General features: G+C 52.2%; 6 protein-coding genes and 2 non-coding genes across 8 annotated transcripts; 5 read left to right on the forward strand and 3 right to left on the reverse strand.

The window, feature by feature from the left end:
* Nucleotides 1-1,844: 1,844 nt before the first annotated feature.
* QC763_406190 (uncharacterized protein) lies at nt 1,845-3,978 on the forward strand. The gene is made up of 4 exons (XM_062912259.1): nt 1,845-2,923; nt 2,980-3,044; nt 3,101-3,338; nt 3,411-3,978. The coding sequence occupies exons 1-4, from the start codon at nt 2,669-2,671 to the stop codon at nt 3,828-3,830; spliced, it is 978 nt and encodes a 325-aa protein (XP_062766144.1). The 5' UTR covers nt 1,845-2,668; the 3' UTR covers nt 3,831-3,978.
* Nucleotides 3,979-4,068: 90 nt separating this feature from the next.
* Nucleotides 4,069-4,142, forward strand: QC763_0070130. Its single transcript has one exon. It is a non-coding gene; the product is annotated as a tRNA-Asn (tRNA).
* Nucleotides 4,143-4,723: 581 nt separating this feature from the next.
* On the forward strand, nt 4,724-4,795 carry QC763_0070140. Its single transcript has one exon. It is a non-coding gene; the product is annotated as a tRNA-Glu (tRNA).
* A 299-nt stretch (nt 4,796-5,094) lies between these two features.
* QC763_406180 (uncharacterized protein) lies at nt 5,095-6,963 on the reverse strand (the record flags this gene model as incomplete). The annotated part of the gene is made up of 1 exon (XM_062912258.1): nt 5,095-6,963. One exon carries the CDS (start codon nt 6,961-6,963, stop codon nt 5,095-5,097), a length of 1,869 nt encoding a protein of 622 aa, XP_062766145.1.
* Nucleotides 6,964-9,025: 2,062 nt separating this feature from the next.
* On the reverse strand, nt 9,026-11,363 carry QC763_406170 (uncharacterized protein; the record flags this gene model as incomplete). Its single annotated transcript, XM_062912257.1, has 3 exons — nt 10,794-11,363; nt 10,415-10,741; nt 9,026-10,360 (listed from the first exon to the last, which is right to left on the reverse strand). The coding sequence occupies exons 1-3, from the start codon at nt 10,914-10,916 to the stop codon at nt 9,026-9,028; spliced, it is 1,785 nt and encodes a 594-aa protein (XP_062766146.1). The 5' UTR covers nt 10,917-11,363.
* Nucleotides 11,364-11,467: 104 nt separating this feature from the next.
* Nucleotides 11,468-13,380, forward strand: SWF1 (palmitoyltransferase swf1). The gene is made up of 3 exons (XM_062912256.1): nt 11,468-11,929; nt 11,981-12,134; nt 12,190-13,380. The coding sequence occupies exons 1-3, from the start codon at nt 11,841-11,843 to the stop codon at nt 13,222-13,224; spliced, it is 1,278 nt and encodes a 425-aa protein (XP_062766147.1). The 5' UTR covers nt 11,468-11,840; the 3' UTR covers nt 13,225-13,380.
* Nucleotides 13,381-13,386: 6 nt separating this feature from the next.
* QC763_406150 (uncharacterized protein) lies at nt 13,387-14,727 on the reverse strand (the record flags this gene model as incomplete). Its single annotated transcript, XM_062912255.1, has 1 exon — nt 13,387-14,727. The coding sequence occupies one exon, from the start codon at nt 14,725-14,727 to the stop codon at nt 13,387-13,389; it is 1,341 nt and encodes a 446-aa protein (XP_062766148.1).
* A 276-nt stretch (nt 14,728-15,003) lies between these two features.
* On the forward strand, nt 15,004-16,121 carry QC763_406140 (uncharacterized protein; the record flags this gene model as incomplete). The annotated part of the gene is made up of 1 exon (XM_062912254.1): nt 15,004-16,121. The coding sequence occupies one exon, from the start codon at nt 15,004-15,006 to the stop codon at nt 15,307-15,309; it is 306 nt and encodes a 101-aa protein (XP_062766149.1). The 3' UTR covers nt 15,310-16,121.
* Nucleotides 16,122-16,138: the final 17 nt, after the last annotated feature.

Consider the following 16,138-nt stretch of genomic DNA (forward strand, 5'->3'; position numbering starts at 1 on the left):
GGGATCGTTGGCATCAGACGTGGACCCCACTTGGTAGGGAGCTGCTCCCGAGTTGCGCACAACACAGTGTGTTGCTCTTACAACATGATGCTATTTACGGTATCATGAGTGGGTGGTTGATTGCGCGTCTTCTTGGACGAAAAGAGCTCAGGGGTCCGATCTGAGACATTGTGTGATTGAGATACCGACTAGATGGGGTCATATGTAAGGGGAGGAGCAATGGTGTCTCGGGGTGGGTGGGGTTAGGGTTAATAAGGGCGGCTGCTGACCCCTGAACCTCTTTGTTATGACGATCATGGGGGGGTCAAGGGATGGATTTGGGATGAGCGGGCTTGTGGTGTAGGTCTGATGGTCTGCCCTGAGGCTGTTGGTTATCCAGGTCCACGCCAAGTGGTTTACGATTATCTTATAAAAATACACGGGCCCTCTTAAAGCTTTAAAATATGCTAAAGTCAATGGCCTTCTTCAAAGCAGATAAATCGATATATAGCAAACTCAAGAGCACTTTTATACTAAACGCGCTTCTTTCCCAATTTTAACCATCTTTTTACGCTTAAAACCGATAAAGTTATGCCTTTGGCCTTTGAAAGTGTCCGTGTGAGTGTTCGATGACTTACTTGTAAGTGGGGACCGGGGACCGGGGACCTGGATAACGGCCACTGCTCTGAGTGAGTCGGCTTAGAAGGTCACGGGTATGAAAAAAGCAAGGCTTAAACCAAGGTACCTGGGTAGGTAGCCACATACCTTGATCTGGAGAGCAATTATTTTGCTGTTGAACTGATGTTTGATGTTCTAAGCCTTGCTGTCTTTGCAGCTAAACAATCAGGAAGTTATCATCTCAGTCCAACAGCCTGAGATCCGCAGCATTTCCGCCACTGAGCTACGGTCTCCAGTTGTGTGCGTGCCATCCAGGATCTAAACATGTCTCGACTGTCCCAGATCAACTGAAGCTTCAACGCCCAGACAAAAAACCACTCCCATCACTTGGAGAAACAAGGATCTACACTGCAGAAATTTACCAGAGCGTACACATATTGAAGCCACAAATGATTAGCCTTTTGATCACCATGGACTTTTGAACATCTGAAGCACACCTTTACAGCTTCTGGATGAACTAGACCTTGAAATCTTCTCTTCTGCAAGTTCATCTGCTCAAAGACAAACCACCCAGGCAAGTCTACTGCGAGCAACAGACCCCAACACCACAACAAGCACCGGTTCTATCGCTAAACCCAGTCAGATCTATAACGTGCTTCAAATCCCAAACTATCACTTCGAGTGCGGGCACTTCGCCCACTGGACTTACCGAGAGTGCAGGACCTGTATGTTCCTTCATTTCAAGATGTTCCTTCAACTGGCATTGCGGAATAAAACACTAACAGGTGAAGATGCTGCGAATTCTGAGGCATATCCCAGATGGACGACGCGGCGATAATCAACGAAGTATCCGGAAGGTTATTTCGGGATTGGTGGGAGGCGGTGGTGGACTGGATGGATGGACTGGATTTTGCGGAGTGCAGGTGTAGTTAGTGCGTTGGAGAAAAGTAGTTGGTGGATGGGATAGGGGGACTGGATAGGTGACTGTATATGTTAGTGTACCCTATACCAAATAACATGAACAGCCTAGTACCTATGAGGCTGAAAGTCTATCATGCCCAATATTGCTGGTTCAGTTCAGTTCGTGGTTTTGACAATATCAATATCAACTTGGCGGCTTCTTCAAAGAGCTGAGATGATGCGTATTGCAAGGTAGGTATTCGCCATCTTCCACAAGCCTTCGCGCAATGTCACTGCCTCAACTTTTCCTGTCCACAATCTGACGTGCCACGATACCTGCTATCACAAATTCAATGACCGAGACACATGCAGATCAACAACCTTTCCCCAACAACTAGCAACTCTCCCCTCATCACTGTCACCAATCAAACGCTCGAGGTAAAGGACACAGCCCCCCGACACGCTGGCACCGCCAAGAGAAGGCTACAGCGAACCATGCAGGGGTCCTATGCAGGGTTATTGCGGCTCAAGCAGTAATACCTCTCATTCCACGGCCCAACTCTTGTCCGAGGTTGATAAACCTTTACAAGGACGCGGGTCAGCTCTGGTCTTGGCACCAGGGAATAAGCCTCTTTTGGTCCTGTAATCTGGGGACGTGTGCCTGTGGCTGGCCGTTGGGCAGCAGGCGTTGACGCTACTGCAGAGGGCGGTTTATTTCCGCTTAAGCTATGAAGTAAGAGGCTTTTATGGTGGGTGGAGATGTAGGATTGGGTTCCTGGTAGCACGGCAGGCAGTGACCACTGACCGATGGGTTGGGCTGGACACCGACACGACTGGCTAGGGCGAGGCTCTGGGAGAATGGAACCATGGGAAAGTTCAGCTTTGAGGGGATGTGCGGAGTTGGGCCCTTGTTTTTGGATGGGAAGGTCAGGGATTGTGCATATGGAGAGGGCACATGGGGCTGGGTGATTTGGGTGAGTGATGGAAGGTAGGAACTTTGGGGAAGAAGTGATAAAGAGACGCGCCCTCGGGTTCTTGAGCTGGGTGGTTCTCTTCTCGTTCTTCTGTTTCGCTGGTGCGGTTCCTGCTTTCCAAGCCGCCAGCGAATCTCATAGCTACCACATCTCTATCCGGCACGGCATAGAAGACTCCAAGGACAACAACCGCCAACATGCTCGTCGGACAGACTACCGTTCGCGCCCTCCTCAGCGGCATTGCCATGAACCACCTCGAGATGGTCCCCGAGACGTCTCCCAACCCGGGCGGTCTCAGATTCTTGAGGTTGACCAGACAGACCGGCACATGCAGATCAGGAGAGAAGTGGTGTTTGGATGGGTGCATTCCGCTCAGCGGTGTCTGCTGCATATCACGAGGCACATATTGCGATGCTGGTTACTACTGCATGGCTGTTTCTGGGTGCTGCCGGGTATGTTGACTTTTGTTGTACAATGACTTACGAAGTGATACTGACGAAGACCATAGGAGGGACGGACATGCAGCGGCGTCGGCGGGACTTGCGATCCGGGGGAAGTGATGTGCAATAGGGGGTATGTTCTTATCTTTATCTCACACTTGATATGTTTATGTAACCTTTCTTCAACAGATGCATGCCCTCCAGTGGTGTCTGCTGCCCAGGCGGAGGCTATTGCGATGCCGGTTACGAATGCACAACAACCAACACATGCCGACGCGCTGGCAGTGGTGGTGGAGGAAGCAGTGGTGGCGGTTCTAGCGGAGGGAGCACCACAACCTGCGGTGCTGGACGCAAGAGATGTGACACTGGCTACTGCATCCCTGAAGATGGGACGTGCTGCAACAGAGGAACTGGACGTTACTGCGAGGTACGTATGCTCTCTTCTAACCCCTATCCAGTTTCCAGTTGGTCGAACGTTTAACTAAGTCCTTGATGTCAGGATGGCTACTACTGCCTCACAGGAAGTGGCTGCTGCAGAGACGGAAGAACGTGCCGACCAAACACGTCTCTCACAGAGGACCCTATCACGTTCACCACGCCCACTACCACGTCGACTCCAAGGGCTCTTCCAACCCCCGATGGCGATGACGACGTCGACAGCGGAGCACCGGAGCCAACTGCTAGTTTTGGTGGAATTGATGACCTGATCGATGCCACCACAACCACCACCACAAGCCCAACAGCCACAGGGACCCTTCCGATCCCGCCTGCCATCACCAACGCTCTTCCCGGAGGCGGGAACGGTAACGATAATGTTAATGGTAATGGAGGAACTGGCGCCGGTATCAGATCGGTGGAGGTATCCCTGGCAGGGTGCGTCATGGGTTTGATGGTAGGTGTGTTTGGTCTGCTGCTTTAAGCACATGCAACCCAACTCATTATTACCCTCAATGTTTATACGAGACGAAGACGAATAGATATTAGTTCATATCTTTCGTGCTTCAGGTAGCCTAATAATAGTAGAATAATTTTGCTCTGGCTTTGTCGGACAGCGCACAGGACCACCCCCTTTCCACCCCTATTGTGATATCATAACAGACAACAAGAGCAGCAATAATATAAGGGCTACATCTGACTGTAAACAATATCGCAAGATATCCTCTGTGGCGCAATTGGCTAGCGCGTCTGACTGTTAATCAGGAGGTTGGAAGTTCGAGCCTTCCCGGAGGAGTTCTGATATCTTTTTCTCCTGCTCATACCTGACAACATGAAGATTGAAGTTACCTGGTGGGGAAACCATAACTTTTTGGCTGTTGGTGGTCAGTTTTTTTGCAGATGGTGCGGATTCTGTCTGCTCTGCTCAAAGTGAGGCTATTCCCAGCACCATACCTCTCAACTTTTTCTTGGCTTTCCAATACTGACCCAAGCGGGTTTTTAACTGCGGGTATACTTGTTTGAAACTCGCAAGAAGATGAGATTGGAATAGAGTGGCTTAATCCAGGATAATGAATGGTCATATACAGGCTGTCAGAAAAAAAAAAAGATGAAATGCATCTTTCCATGTCAAATTGAAGTAGTCCTGCATCTTGATTCTTGAGTCTGTTGAAGAACGATCGAATGCAGAGAAGTGGAGCCCACATGGAGTGGGACCGTCTGTCGCAGAAAAGAAGAGGACGGAACGAACGCACCTTGTCTTTCGCAAAGGTGGAAGGAACAAGTGCATGATCACAAAACTTTATGAGAAAGGGGGCAAAACGCAAAAAATGAACATCGCCAGCACACACTGCAAAAGATGTTGGCAATGGAATTGAACTCCGGTACGGGGAATCGAACCCCGAGCTTCGCGGTGAAAACGCGATATGTTAACCGTTACACTATACCGGATTCAGCGGTGAATCGCTTGTTGTTGATGAGAGCGTGGGAATCATGCCACATGTATTCCCCCTCGCGAAACGAAGCCAAAGTCAAAAGCACAGGAGAGAGATGCCAGGGTCTTGTTTCAAATATATGTTCTCGTGTGGTGGTGATGGACTTTTCAAGACTACACAGCAAATTCGAGGGAGCTTCTTATGTAACTGTCCAATCTCGAGGCTCTGGGAAGAGAATGAAAACATACGTGCATCTACCAAAACATTGAAGATTCTATTTAAAACCTACAGTGACAGATATGCACCCTTCAGCGCTCACTCATGGTCCGCAGACCTTTTGGTCAATGCATTATCAAGGTGCTCAAGGGGAGACACGACAACCTTCCTGAATCTGCTGCATTTTGCTCCCTCGGAAGTATTGACACTTCCAAAGCCTTCTCCCCACGTTGGATTTGGACCTATCTCGTCTGTATCTAGACAGGTCAAACACGCAGCCACAACTTGAGCGTACCTTTCCCCCATATGCACTGGTAGCTCCCTCCTCGCAATCTCCCCAAGCTTCTGCTTGACGACGACCGCCTCGTAGTTTTCTTTTATGTTCATGCCGGCAGCTTCCCCCAGCGCACTCGGTTCCAAGCTGCCATCTTTCAGCACCGAAAATGACCTCCACAGCCCAATCTCAAGGAGGCAAACGCCCATGCTGTAGATATCGTGGCCCATTTTGGCGGTTGCTTCGGTCTGACCGTGTTGTTCGGGGTGTCGATAGACATCTCTCGTCCAATCTTTGGGAAAGTTGCCGAGGGGAGCGCCGCGGTGCACAACGTGTTGCCAATGAGTGAGATACAGACTGCCAAATCCGGGCGGTGCGTGGGCGTTTGATACCTCACAGCTGAGAGCGACCGAGTCCTTCTTGCTTGCCATCTTATCCTGTTCGTCACGAACCGAGTCAGGCAAGTCCTCCGAGCTGTCGTTTGACCGGGCTCCCGGCCAGATAGCCCCCTTTCTCTTCACTTTCCGCGGTACGTTGCGTTTCCGTAAGCTTTGTTGACTGCTCTTCCGTGTAGCCGCCCTGCTACCCGCACCTCTGTCTCTTGACCTCCTATCCTCGATATCCTCTCTGTCCCTTTTTCTTGCACTGAAGCTCATTGTTCTTTTGATGGTTGTGCCAATTTCCTTGATACCCGTACCAACCCGGTTGATGCCTTGCTTCAAGGTGTTGCGTCTGGCAAGTCCTCCCCCCGGTGGTGCAGCTGCCTCGGGCGGCTCGGGCGGCGCCGGTACCTCTGAAACCCGCGTTCCGCCAGAGGTGAGGAACAGAATGGTGTCGCTGCGGATAGAACAGTGCGCAGCCAACCCATCGGAATGGGCCTTGAGTACCGCTTTCGCGAGCTGGAGTGCCAGGGAGACCCGCGCCTCGAGGGACACTTTCTTGCTGTCGATCAGCTTCCTCAAGGTTTGTCGATCTTTTGAGTCCTTAGGAAGTAAATAGATCACCCTGTACCCATCAAAACCAATACAGGGCAGAACTCCCCGCAAAAAGTCCGTGTTTTCCAAGTTGTCGGACGTCCACCACAGTCTCGTGGCAACGTGTCTGGCGAGCGCTGTTGCCTTTGAAGAGTTTCTGTAGGTTTCCACAAAGACTCGCACCGGATGATCGGAACGATAACTCGGGGGCAGCACCGCCAGGGTGGAATACCCCCTTGGCCCCAAGTCTTGCTCTTCATGACCCTGGTGTAAAATAAGTTTGAATTCGCGTCCGTGGTTGAGCGGCTTCAGCTTGAGAGTGTGCATGGCGAGATTGACGATGCTCTGTAGGTGGTCGATCCCACCATTTATGGTCTCAAATTCGTTCATGACTTTGGTTTCTAACCCAGTTGCCCACTGCACGCGCAGGGTCGTGTTGTTTTTCTGTTGCAGATCCGACACCAATCCAATAGCCTTATCGAGCTTGCTGTGGAGCTCTGTTATGGCGCTTCGAATAGTCGTTATGTCGTTACTGGCGAAGTTGTTTTGGTAGCTGTTCAAACCGCGGCGCAAGAGTTTCAGCCTCATGGTTCCAAGTTGGCCGTCAAAAAGACGCATTGTGGCAGCCGCTTCTTCAGCCCCCGTGTAACTGTTGACAAAACTGCGAAGCCTTTCGGCCAGGCTGATAGAAGCGTCAATGGCCCCCAGAATGTCAGTCATGATAACGAAGGTTGGGCTGCTCCTGCGCGGTTGGTGTGTAAAGTGATCAACGGGCCAAAAGCCGAGCTGTTGGGAGACAAATCCTCAAGTGGCCGGAGTCGGGACATCTTATCAGCTCCCAGCAACCCAACAACAGAACCTCTAGGTGGGGAACAAGTGCCTTCCTTGTTGACGTGGCCGGGAGAAAAGAGAATAATGCATGTAAGGCTCTAAAAATGCAGCCAACCCCCCTTTTGGTCACCACAACCAATCGCGGACGCAGTCCAAATCTCTTGGTTGTACGATGGCTGCAGATTCAGTGTCTTGAACAACCAGTGATAGCCATTTCTTCCTCTCGTGCCATTGATATACTGACATACACCACAACCTCAAGGGTCCCAAAGGTAGCGACGTGGCACTTGGCGCTGACCAGTGACCTCAGCCTATCGCGGCTACAGTTATCTGAATAGGTTGCTCAATGAGTTGACACAAAGGGCCAAACTGTCCCCTCGAGATACTCAGTAATCCCGGATGCTGCAGACTTCAGGGAGGGTAATAAACTGAGTTGAGATGGGATGATGCTCGATTTATCCCATCCCACGGCTCTGGGACCTTCGGCTCATCCCACAACCATCGCTGTTTGGCTCATCTCACCGGTTCATGAAGCTTCCGGGCGGTTTTCCAGTCCACCATCTTTCTTGGCAGGGTTATTAACCACACGGCCGCCCTCACCCTCACCCTCACCAACTAGAGACTGTAGTCCGTGTGACAAGGGCTGGATATCAGGGTTTGGAACAGTAGTTCAATTCAGCTAATAATCTTCAATAGCCTCGAAGTCCTTGGTGAAGAAAAGAAGAAGATCTAGGAATACAAACAGGTCCAGAGGACACGTATTTATCCATCACCAAGTGGTCGGTGCCCTGTGCCCTCACCCTTGATTGCCTGCCTCACTTCCAACCACTGGCTCACGACATGCAGGTAGATAGCAGTTCGGCCGTGGTGTGGCCGGTTGGTCCATTGACGTGTGACAGTCCGGGATCCCCTAAGTTAAGCTCAGGGGTCGACCTAACGACAACTTCGACACCACAAACCTAGCCACTACCAGTATTCTAGAGATTTAAAAAGCCTTAGGAAATATAGAAATATACCAAACAACGTAAGATACAACGGGCGTTGAATGTAACCAACCCCACAGAAAAATAAAGCAATTTTGGCTTATCCCACAGTACCATCCCATCAGATAGGTAGGATGAGACCGTCCCATCTCATTAGCCACCATGGCTGGAGTGAATCTTGAGCAAAGTACACTGGAAACAGGTGTATGAATAACGAGATATGTACAGGGAGAGACTGAGGGTTTTTAAACACACACAGGTGGTTGTAGTTGAGGCAACATGGAAAAGACGAAAGGAAAGGAAAGGCAAGGCAGCCAGTTGCTGTGAAATTCACATATGTTGAGGTTGGCCATATTGGCCTAAGACAGAGCTATTCAAAAGAGTGTATGTACCGCACCCACAAATATCCATCATTTTTGGACGAGATTTGATTCTTGAAAATCAACACCTCAGCAAAACTTTCTCGCACAAAGTCTGCCTTGTCGCCGCACTGTTGGTGGGTGTAACATGAAAGGGGTGACCGTGAACCGGCTTTCATGGGTCCCTCGACGTCCGGTTGTAGCACAAGATTTCCCAGTCTGCCTCGAGTAGACGAACTCCAAATTCTATGGCTTGCTGCTGCTTTGGGAATAATTTTAGCGTGAAAGAAGGCGAAAGCAGGCCAATCAGAAGCCGTTCCGTGCCCCCGGCCTCGACGTCGCCGGCTCCGGACCCACTGCGACGCCAACAAGACCGGAGCGACGGGAGGGCGAAAAAGTTGAATGGCTAATTTCCAGTGCCATCAGAGAAAGAACTAGATGTGAAACCTAGCAAGTACATATCTCATACTCAGCGGGGGGGACTATCGGGCATATTGTCTCCAGTGAGCAATGTTAATTCCTACTCTTCCACAGATATCCTCACAGCAACTAACCTCCTCAAAAACTACATCGCCCTTCTTCCACCCAACGTCACTCCTGCTCCTCCTCCTACTCCTCCTCCACCTCCAACCCCTGAAACCTCTCACCAGCAAACCACTCCACCGCAAACCAAAACTCTTCCAAAACCCCCTCAAACCCCTCCTTCAGCGCCTGCACCACACTCCTCTCCCCCTCCTCCCTCAACTCCTGATCATCCACAAACCCCAACCCCTCCGCAATAAGCACCCACGCGGCCGGCGAAGGCGGGTACCCAACCTCCACAACCTCAGACCACAAATCCCAACAGTCCACCTCCCGCCCAAACACCGTCACAGTCTCGCTCGGTTCAGGTAGTTCATTAAACTCACTAAACATACGCCTTAACTCCAACCAGGACTCCCTCGAGGTTATCAACCCATTCATGTTCTTCCGTGATCGAATCCTAGCTTGCTCGAGCTCTTTCCGCTGCGCAGGCGTCGGAGCCTGCGGTGTTTCCGCTACTGCGGCGGACACCTGAGTTGAAAAGGCAGGGCTGTCGATATTGGGGGCAGAGACTTGCGTTAGGAACCCAGAAGAGGTCTCATTGGTCGCCGGCGGTAGTGGTGTACTGCTAGAAGCACCCGCTGTTCTCTCGGATTGCCCCCCCTGAGTAGGTTTTAGCGGGGTAGACGCCCCTTTCCGTGCCTTTTCCGCTCGAATCCGCTTCAGCTTTCGTTTCAGCTCCTCTTTCTGGCTGCCTGATGGCAATGGTGGCGACGATGCCGCACTGGCAGCTCGGGGCTGTTTCTCCCGCTCTTCCACCCAGCTTGAGGCCTGGGCCTGGTCTGCTGTACTCGTTTGGCTGGTTGACTTGGCTTGTTTTGCAGCTTTGGCCTCCGCCATCTTTCTCTTTTTTTCCCGGAGTGCCTCATATTTTTCCTTGTCTTTCTGGCTCAATTCCAGTTGCGTTGTGGGCGGTGCCGTGGGCGTGCGGGATGGAACAGTATCACTGGCGGTAGACTTCCGCGGTCGCTTTGCTGGCGGCAGCTCATCGCCGGAGCCAGAATCCCTTCGTTTCGACAAGGTCTTGACGTATCGATTCCGCCACGACTGCCAGGTATGATGTGGGTACTGTTCTTCCAGCTCTTTGTATGCATTCTGCCCAGACTCTGACCCTTGCCACCTACCCAGATGCTGAAGGAGAATCTCATCATCTTGCTTTGTGAATTCCCTCCTCTTAACCAACTTCTTTCCGATAGTCGACGATGCAGTCGATGGCGGTGCAGCTCGTGCATCACTTGACGATTTAGACTTGACTAGCGTCGGGATGGGAGGCGGAAGCGGGTGGACAGACTGTTGTGGTGGGAGGTGTAAAAGTTTCTCAACGTATCGTGACCGCCAGGACTGGTAAGTGTGGTGAGGGTACTAGAAACGGATAGTCAGAAACAGCCGCTATTTGTGGTCAACGAGCCGTCGTACCTTTGCAGCCAGTTCTCGATAGATGGCATTGCCCTTGATGCTCTCCCCGGCCTCTTCCTTCTGCCTGATCCAGCTCAGGAGCATCTGATCATCTTTCGGTGTGAAGGGGGTTTTCGTACCCTTCTTGACGGGAGCAGAAGAGCCGACTGGAGTCGCAGTTGGAACAGCAACAAGATACTCCTCCTTGTTGACAATTTCCCCCTTGGAAACGCAATCCTCGACAAATTTGGAAGATACAGCACCAGCCGGAGCACCATGTGTAATGAGATAGTCCCAGATCAGCACATCGGCAAACTTCTCCATTTCTACGATTTTGCCGCCATTGTTCTGTGTCATCTGTTAGTCTTTGTCAACCACAGATGGTGGTGGAAACACCTACCTTGATCTTTCCAAGAACCTCACTGCGAAGAGGCAACCGCCTGGATACGAAGAACTTGAGACCATTGAACAGAGTACCCTCGTAACATCCATTGACCCCCTCGTAGACAATTGGTTGTGGCATGGCAGCGGGGTGGCGGCTAACCCTAACCCTTCAGGGTTGTCGCTTACGAGACTGTGGTGCTCGATGCAGCTATGCAATGGGAGGGGCCGCTGATCGCTCAGAGCATCATGGGAGATCCCCTATTCCACTGCATATGATGGCCGAAGTGGCGTAGCAGAGTCGAGCAAGCAGTCTTGAGGGTGAGGAGTTGCGAGCAGTTGGTTGCCGTCAAAGACCCGATGTGGAAGTGACCAGGGTTAATTGTGGCGCCGAGCGATTCGCAAGCCAAGTGTCTGCGCTTTCTGTCCCACGGCTTGAATATTATTGACACTGCTTCGGTTGTAGAGAAATGGGTGATTAGTTGTAAGTAATCCAGTAGAATCACGTCGCCAAAAAGCTGTCGATGGTTGGGTTATTGAACGAAGTTGCTTTTTTTCCGTTTATTCATGCTATCTGTCGGCACGCGTCGCGCAATCACGAGACGTTGGAAGTGGGGGTGTCAAAAGGTCGAAGAAAAACGGGGCTTCTCGAACAAGCTGGGTTTCTTGGGTTTGCTGATGTAAGCACCGCTTCTTCAGTTCATTGAGGCCTCGTTTTCAACTCGTTCTCACGACTCGAACCGGTGGACTTGAGAATGAGAACGGAAAATAAGAATCGCGGCTTTTTCTTGACATCTTAGATATATATATATATATATACACATATATATATTATCGAGCTCTTATTCGTTTAAGCTTTTTCGAGATTCCTCTTTGCGCCGCCAAGTTCAGCTCCACACAACGCCACTCGCTCACTCATCCGTAAGGGACACAACCAACGTCCGCCGTTTGAAGCTGACCACCATGGGTTGTATTCCATCCACATAACACCGAAAAATGCAATAAAGTCTCCTGTTATATTATTCAGTAATAATAGTCAAGAGGGGTGCTCAAACTCGGCGTCAAAATGGGCGTCATCGCAACGGTGGCTACTGTGGTGTTGGCCATCTCATTCATGGTCTTTGTCACCTTTTTTGGCCGACTACCAGCACTCAGGTAAGACACCCCAGACTGTTGACCAAGGACCATCTCTAATACATACCCCAGAGGCACACCAATATCATGGCTTCACAAAGTAATATGGGTCCACTTCCCGAACCTCCTCAAATCCATCGACCGCCGTGTCACCGGCGGCCGAATCTCCCCAGCTTGTGTCCGCTTCGGGAATTACATGATGTACGACCGACATCCATCCGTCCTGGTACGCCCCCCCCTTTTCACCCCTCTTGTGCTGGTTTCTCACTAACCCCCCACAGATATTCTTCCTCCTCCTCCTCTCCATAGGCGAAATCCTCTACCTCCCCACCGCCTGGCCTCAACTCACCCCCCTCGTCAAACTCACCGGCACCGTCTCCATCATCCTCCCTTACCTCTTCCTGTACCTCGCCGCCTTCACCGACCCAGGGTACATCACCCCAGCCAACCACCCCCAGGAGATGTCCCGCTACCCCTACGACTTCACCCTCTTCCACCCAGGCAACGAATGCCACACCTGCCACCTCCTCAAACCAGCCCGAAGCAAGCACTGCTCCGTCTGCAAGCGCTGCATAGCCAAAAACGACCACCACTGCATCTTCATCAACAACTGCGTCGGGGCCAACAACCAGCACTGGTTCATCTTGCTTCTTCTCTCCACAGCCGTGCTGACGGCGTACGGCGGTATTCTGGGTGTCTATCTCATGGCCAAAAGAATGAACTTTTTCTTTCCCTACTGGGCGTTGTTGCCTTGGAACGCCAATAAAGGGGAGGGCATGCCGCTGAAAGACTGGCTCGTCATCTGGTCGTGGGGTTTCCAGAACCAGGTCGGCATGGGGGCGGTTACCTTGCTGGCGGGGCTGACGTCACCGTTGGTTTGGGGACTGTTGGGGTATCACGCCTGGCTTGTCTATTGCGGGACGACCACGAACGAGAGTATGAAGTGGAGCGATTGGAGTTATGAGATGAGGGAGGGCTTTGCGTACAAGAGGAAGATGCACGGGCAGAGGCAGAAGGACCTGAAGGTCGAGCCGGCGTGGACGAGGTGGCCGGCGGAGACGGAGCAGGTTTTGGTCAGGACCGAGAGCGGGCAGTGTCCGGCGGAGGATGACCAGACGCTGCCCGGGTATGGGCCGTGGGAGGCGGTTTGGGGGTTGAAGGATGTGGAGAATTTGTATGACATCGGGTTTGGGGATAATTTGGTGGATGTGTTGGTGCCGGGGTATAATTTTCGCGATGAGCCGAGTGGGAAGAGACAGAGGGGTGGGCTGAGGCAGAGGAAGAAGAGGAGGGCGAGGAGGATATACTTGGCTTGAGACGGGCTGGCGGTGGTTTGCATAGCGCCGGTTGAGTAGCTAAGCTCCTGGGAGTTAAAATTTCTTGATCCAAAATTCCCTGGGTATCAAATCTACATCTATCCCGAACTCTCATGCACACATCCATATATGATAACACTACAGTACATAATAAATACACCCTCAAAACGACGGATGAAGCCTCTTCTTCGGCCTCGCCTTCTCCCTCTCCATCAACGCCTCAATATCATCAAACGAAACAATCTCGGGCTCCTCCTGCTCCACCTCCACCACCTCCTTCTTCCCCTTTCCGACCGCAACATCCAACCCCGGCACCACAATCTTCCTCTTATCCTCCACCAACCCAGCCAACCTGCAAATCGCCCACCTAGCCGTCTCAACCCCCAACCCCCCATTCCTCGGATCCCCCGCCCCCGTAACCCAAACCTCCCTCTCCCACCCCTTGTCTCCTCCCTCCAACCAAGTCAAACTCCTCCTCTCCGCTCTCCTCAGTTCCTTCCAAACCCCCACCAAAACCTCCCCTATCCTCTCCTCCGCCCCCCCTTTTCCCTCCCCATTTTGTTTCCTCTGCTCCACCACCGCCGCATCAACAACCTTATCCCCCTTGGTGAGCACAACCACAGTCCTAACATCATGATCCCTCAAGTTCCCCAACACCATCCTATCCTGCTCTTTAACCCCGGTCTCGGCATCAATCAGCACCACAGCCCCCTTGAGCATCTGCCTTTTCGCCAAATATTTCTGAATCTCCACCCCCCAGTCCTTTTTGGACCCCAAGCCATAACCAGGCATGTCAACCATTATCAGGGCGTATCTCCTCGGCTTCTCCCGTTGCATATACTCCTTCTGCGCCTCCCTCCTCGCTTGTCGTGTCGCTCCCTTCACAACGGCTTCTCTTTTGGCTTTGATCTCTTCAAGCGCGGAAGGGGGTTCGGGGGGTGGGGTGCCAAACCCGTAGCCGTTGAGGGTGACTGTGCAGCCTGCTTTACGGGAGGTTATCGCGCTTCCTTGTTTTCGCGCCACCACTCCATGGCTGTTACGGGCGGATGCGCCGAGAAGGCCAGAGAGGGCGTTGATCAGAGTTGATTTTCCGACGTTGGAGCGGCCGATGAGGCAGATTTCCGGCGTGTGGGTGTTGACTGGCAATTCGAGAAATCTGCCCGCGGAATAGAGGAATTTGGGGCCGCCTTTGGAGGTGAAGATTCCTGTTGCCTTGGCGAGGGAGGATTTCGAGGGGGGGGGGGCCGGGAAGGGGAGGCCGTTGGGGTCGTTGGAGGGTGGGGGGAGGTAGGAGGTTGATTCCAGCGGTGGGATGTACTCCTCTGTTGTTTGTGAGAGGGGTGGTTCGGGGTCGAAGCCGGGGAAGGGGGGGATGGAGTGCCGGCGGGGCCCGGGGCGGGTTGCAAAGGTTCGGGTTGGGAGGAGGATGTGATGGGTTAAGAGGAGGGAGCGGAGGGGGGGGGGCATGGCGAGGAGGTTGGGGGTTGCGCGGAGGGTCGCCATGGTGGGGATTGGTTTGGCGGCGACGGCATGGTTGTTGAGAGTGCTGCTGTCGGTCGCTGCCGTCGCAAAGCGGGATGCGATTTCAATGTCAATCGCTTCCAAAAACAGGAACTCTGCCTGCCGGAAGTGCTTATCTTTGGCTGTTGATCCGATAAGGGTTGGGGATATGTAAGCACCTCCCCGCCAAGCTGGGGTATTTTCCGAGCTCCTCTCCAACAGCTTTCCATCTTCCAGCTTCCTATAACCACCAACAACCCGCCCGATAGCCCGCTCAGAATGTCCCACCTCCGCACCCTCTACCGCTCCCTCCTCCGCGAGCTGCCCCCCCGACCGGTTCTCTCCTCCCCTCGCGCCGACCTCCACCAGCACCTCCGCGACAACTTTGCCTCCTCCTCTGAAAAGAAAGCCGACATCGCCGAGCAGTACCTCTCCTACCTCAAAGCCCAAAGGACATACGTCACCCTGGTCGAGCGGTACAACCCCGGCATGGGCATGGACGAAGAAGAAAGAGTGCGCCTCACCGCCAGAAGGGTGGGGATGGATCTTCCCAAGGAGTATGGGATTGAGAAGGGGCAGAAGTGATTATTGGGACATGGCGTTGCGGCATTTACATGGCGTTTTTGGGAATCTAGACTGGCGTGTTGGAATCATTTGGCTGGGATGCTTTGGGCGTCTTGGACAAGCTGGAGGGGTGTACAATTGTGTAGGATGTGGAGGAGTGTACGATAGGGAAATGCTCGTGCTGCCACGACAGAGGTAGCCTTGCTTGGCAGATATCTGGACTGTACAGGACTGGGGGAGGCATTGGCAATTCCTGTCAATCAATTGGCGGATCACTTTGTGGAAGGGGATGTGTTGCGGGCATCTTTCCAGAGGATGACCAAGACAAAGGAGTCCTGTTCTAGCTGACGTCGTTGTCTCTCTCCAAACAATCCTCCATCCTCTTATGGTGGCCGGCTAGGATATGTCGCTGTTGCGTGGTACGTACACGCTGGGTTCCGCAATCAACGGATATCTTTTATCTGTGCCAGGATTCAAGACTCAAAGCCAAATCAGGCAGAGTTGGTTCTCGGACCGGTGACAGCCCACGCCTGGAGATTGATGCTTTCTGGGTCGAAGACAGTTGGATTCATCGAAGCAAAAATGGAGCTCTACATCCAGTGGGATGTTTATCTATAGTAAAGGCAGCGTATTTAAGGCAGCTGTTGCTCGCGTATGAAACCGTAATATTTTGAACCATGTACAAATAAAGTTCTTGTCTTCTGTCAGCCATCCTCGTTATGCTCGCTTCTTCCATGTGCTTTTCTTTTGCAGAAAATCGTGTAAAAATCAGGGGGTATCAACATCGTCCGTCTGCTCTTGTTCTTCCTCCCATTTCTCCCCCTTTCTCCCTCTTCCAAAATAATTATCC

The sequence above is a fragment of the Podospora pseudopauciseta genome, chromosome 4 (assembly GCF_035222475.1).
Source record: "Podospora pseudopauciseta strain CBS 411.78 chromosome 4, whole genome shotgun sequence".
In the NCBI taxonomy this organism is placed as follows: Eukaryota; Fungi; Ascomycota; class Sordariomycetes; order Sordariales; family Podosporaceae; genus Podospora; species Podospora pseudopauciseta.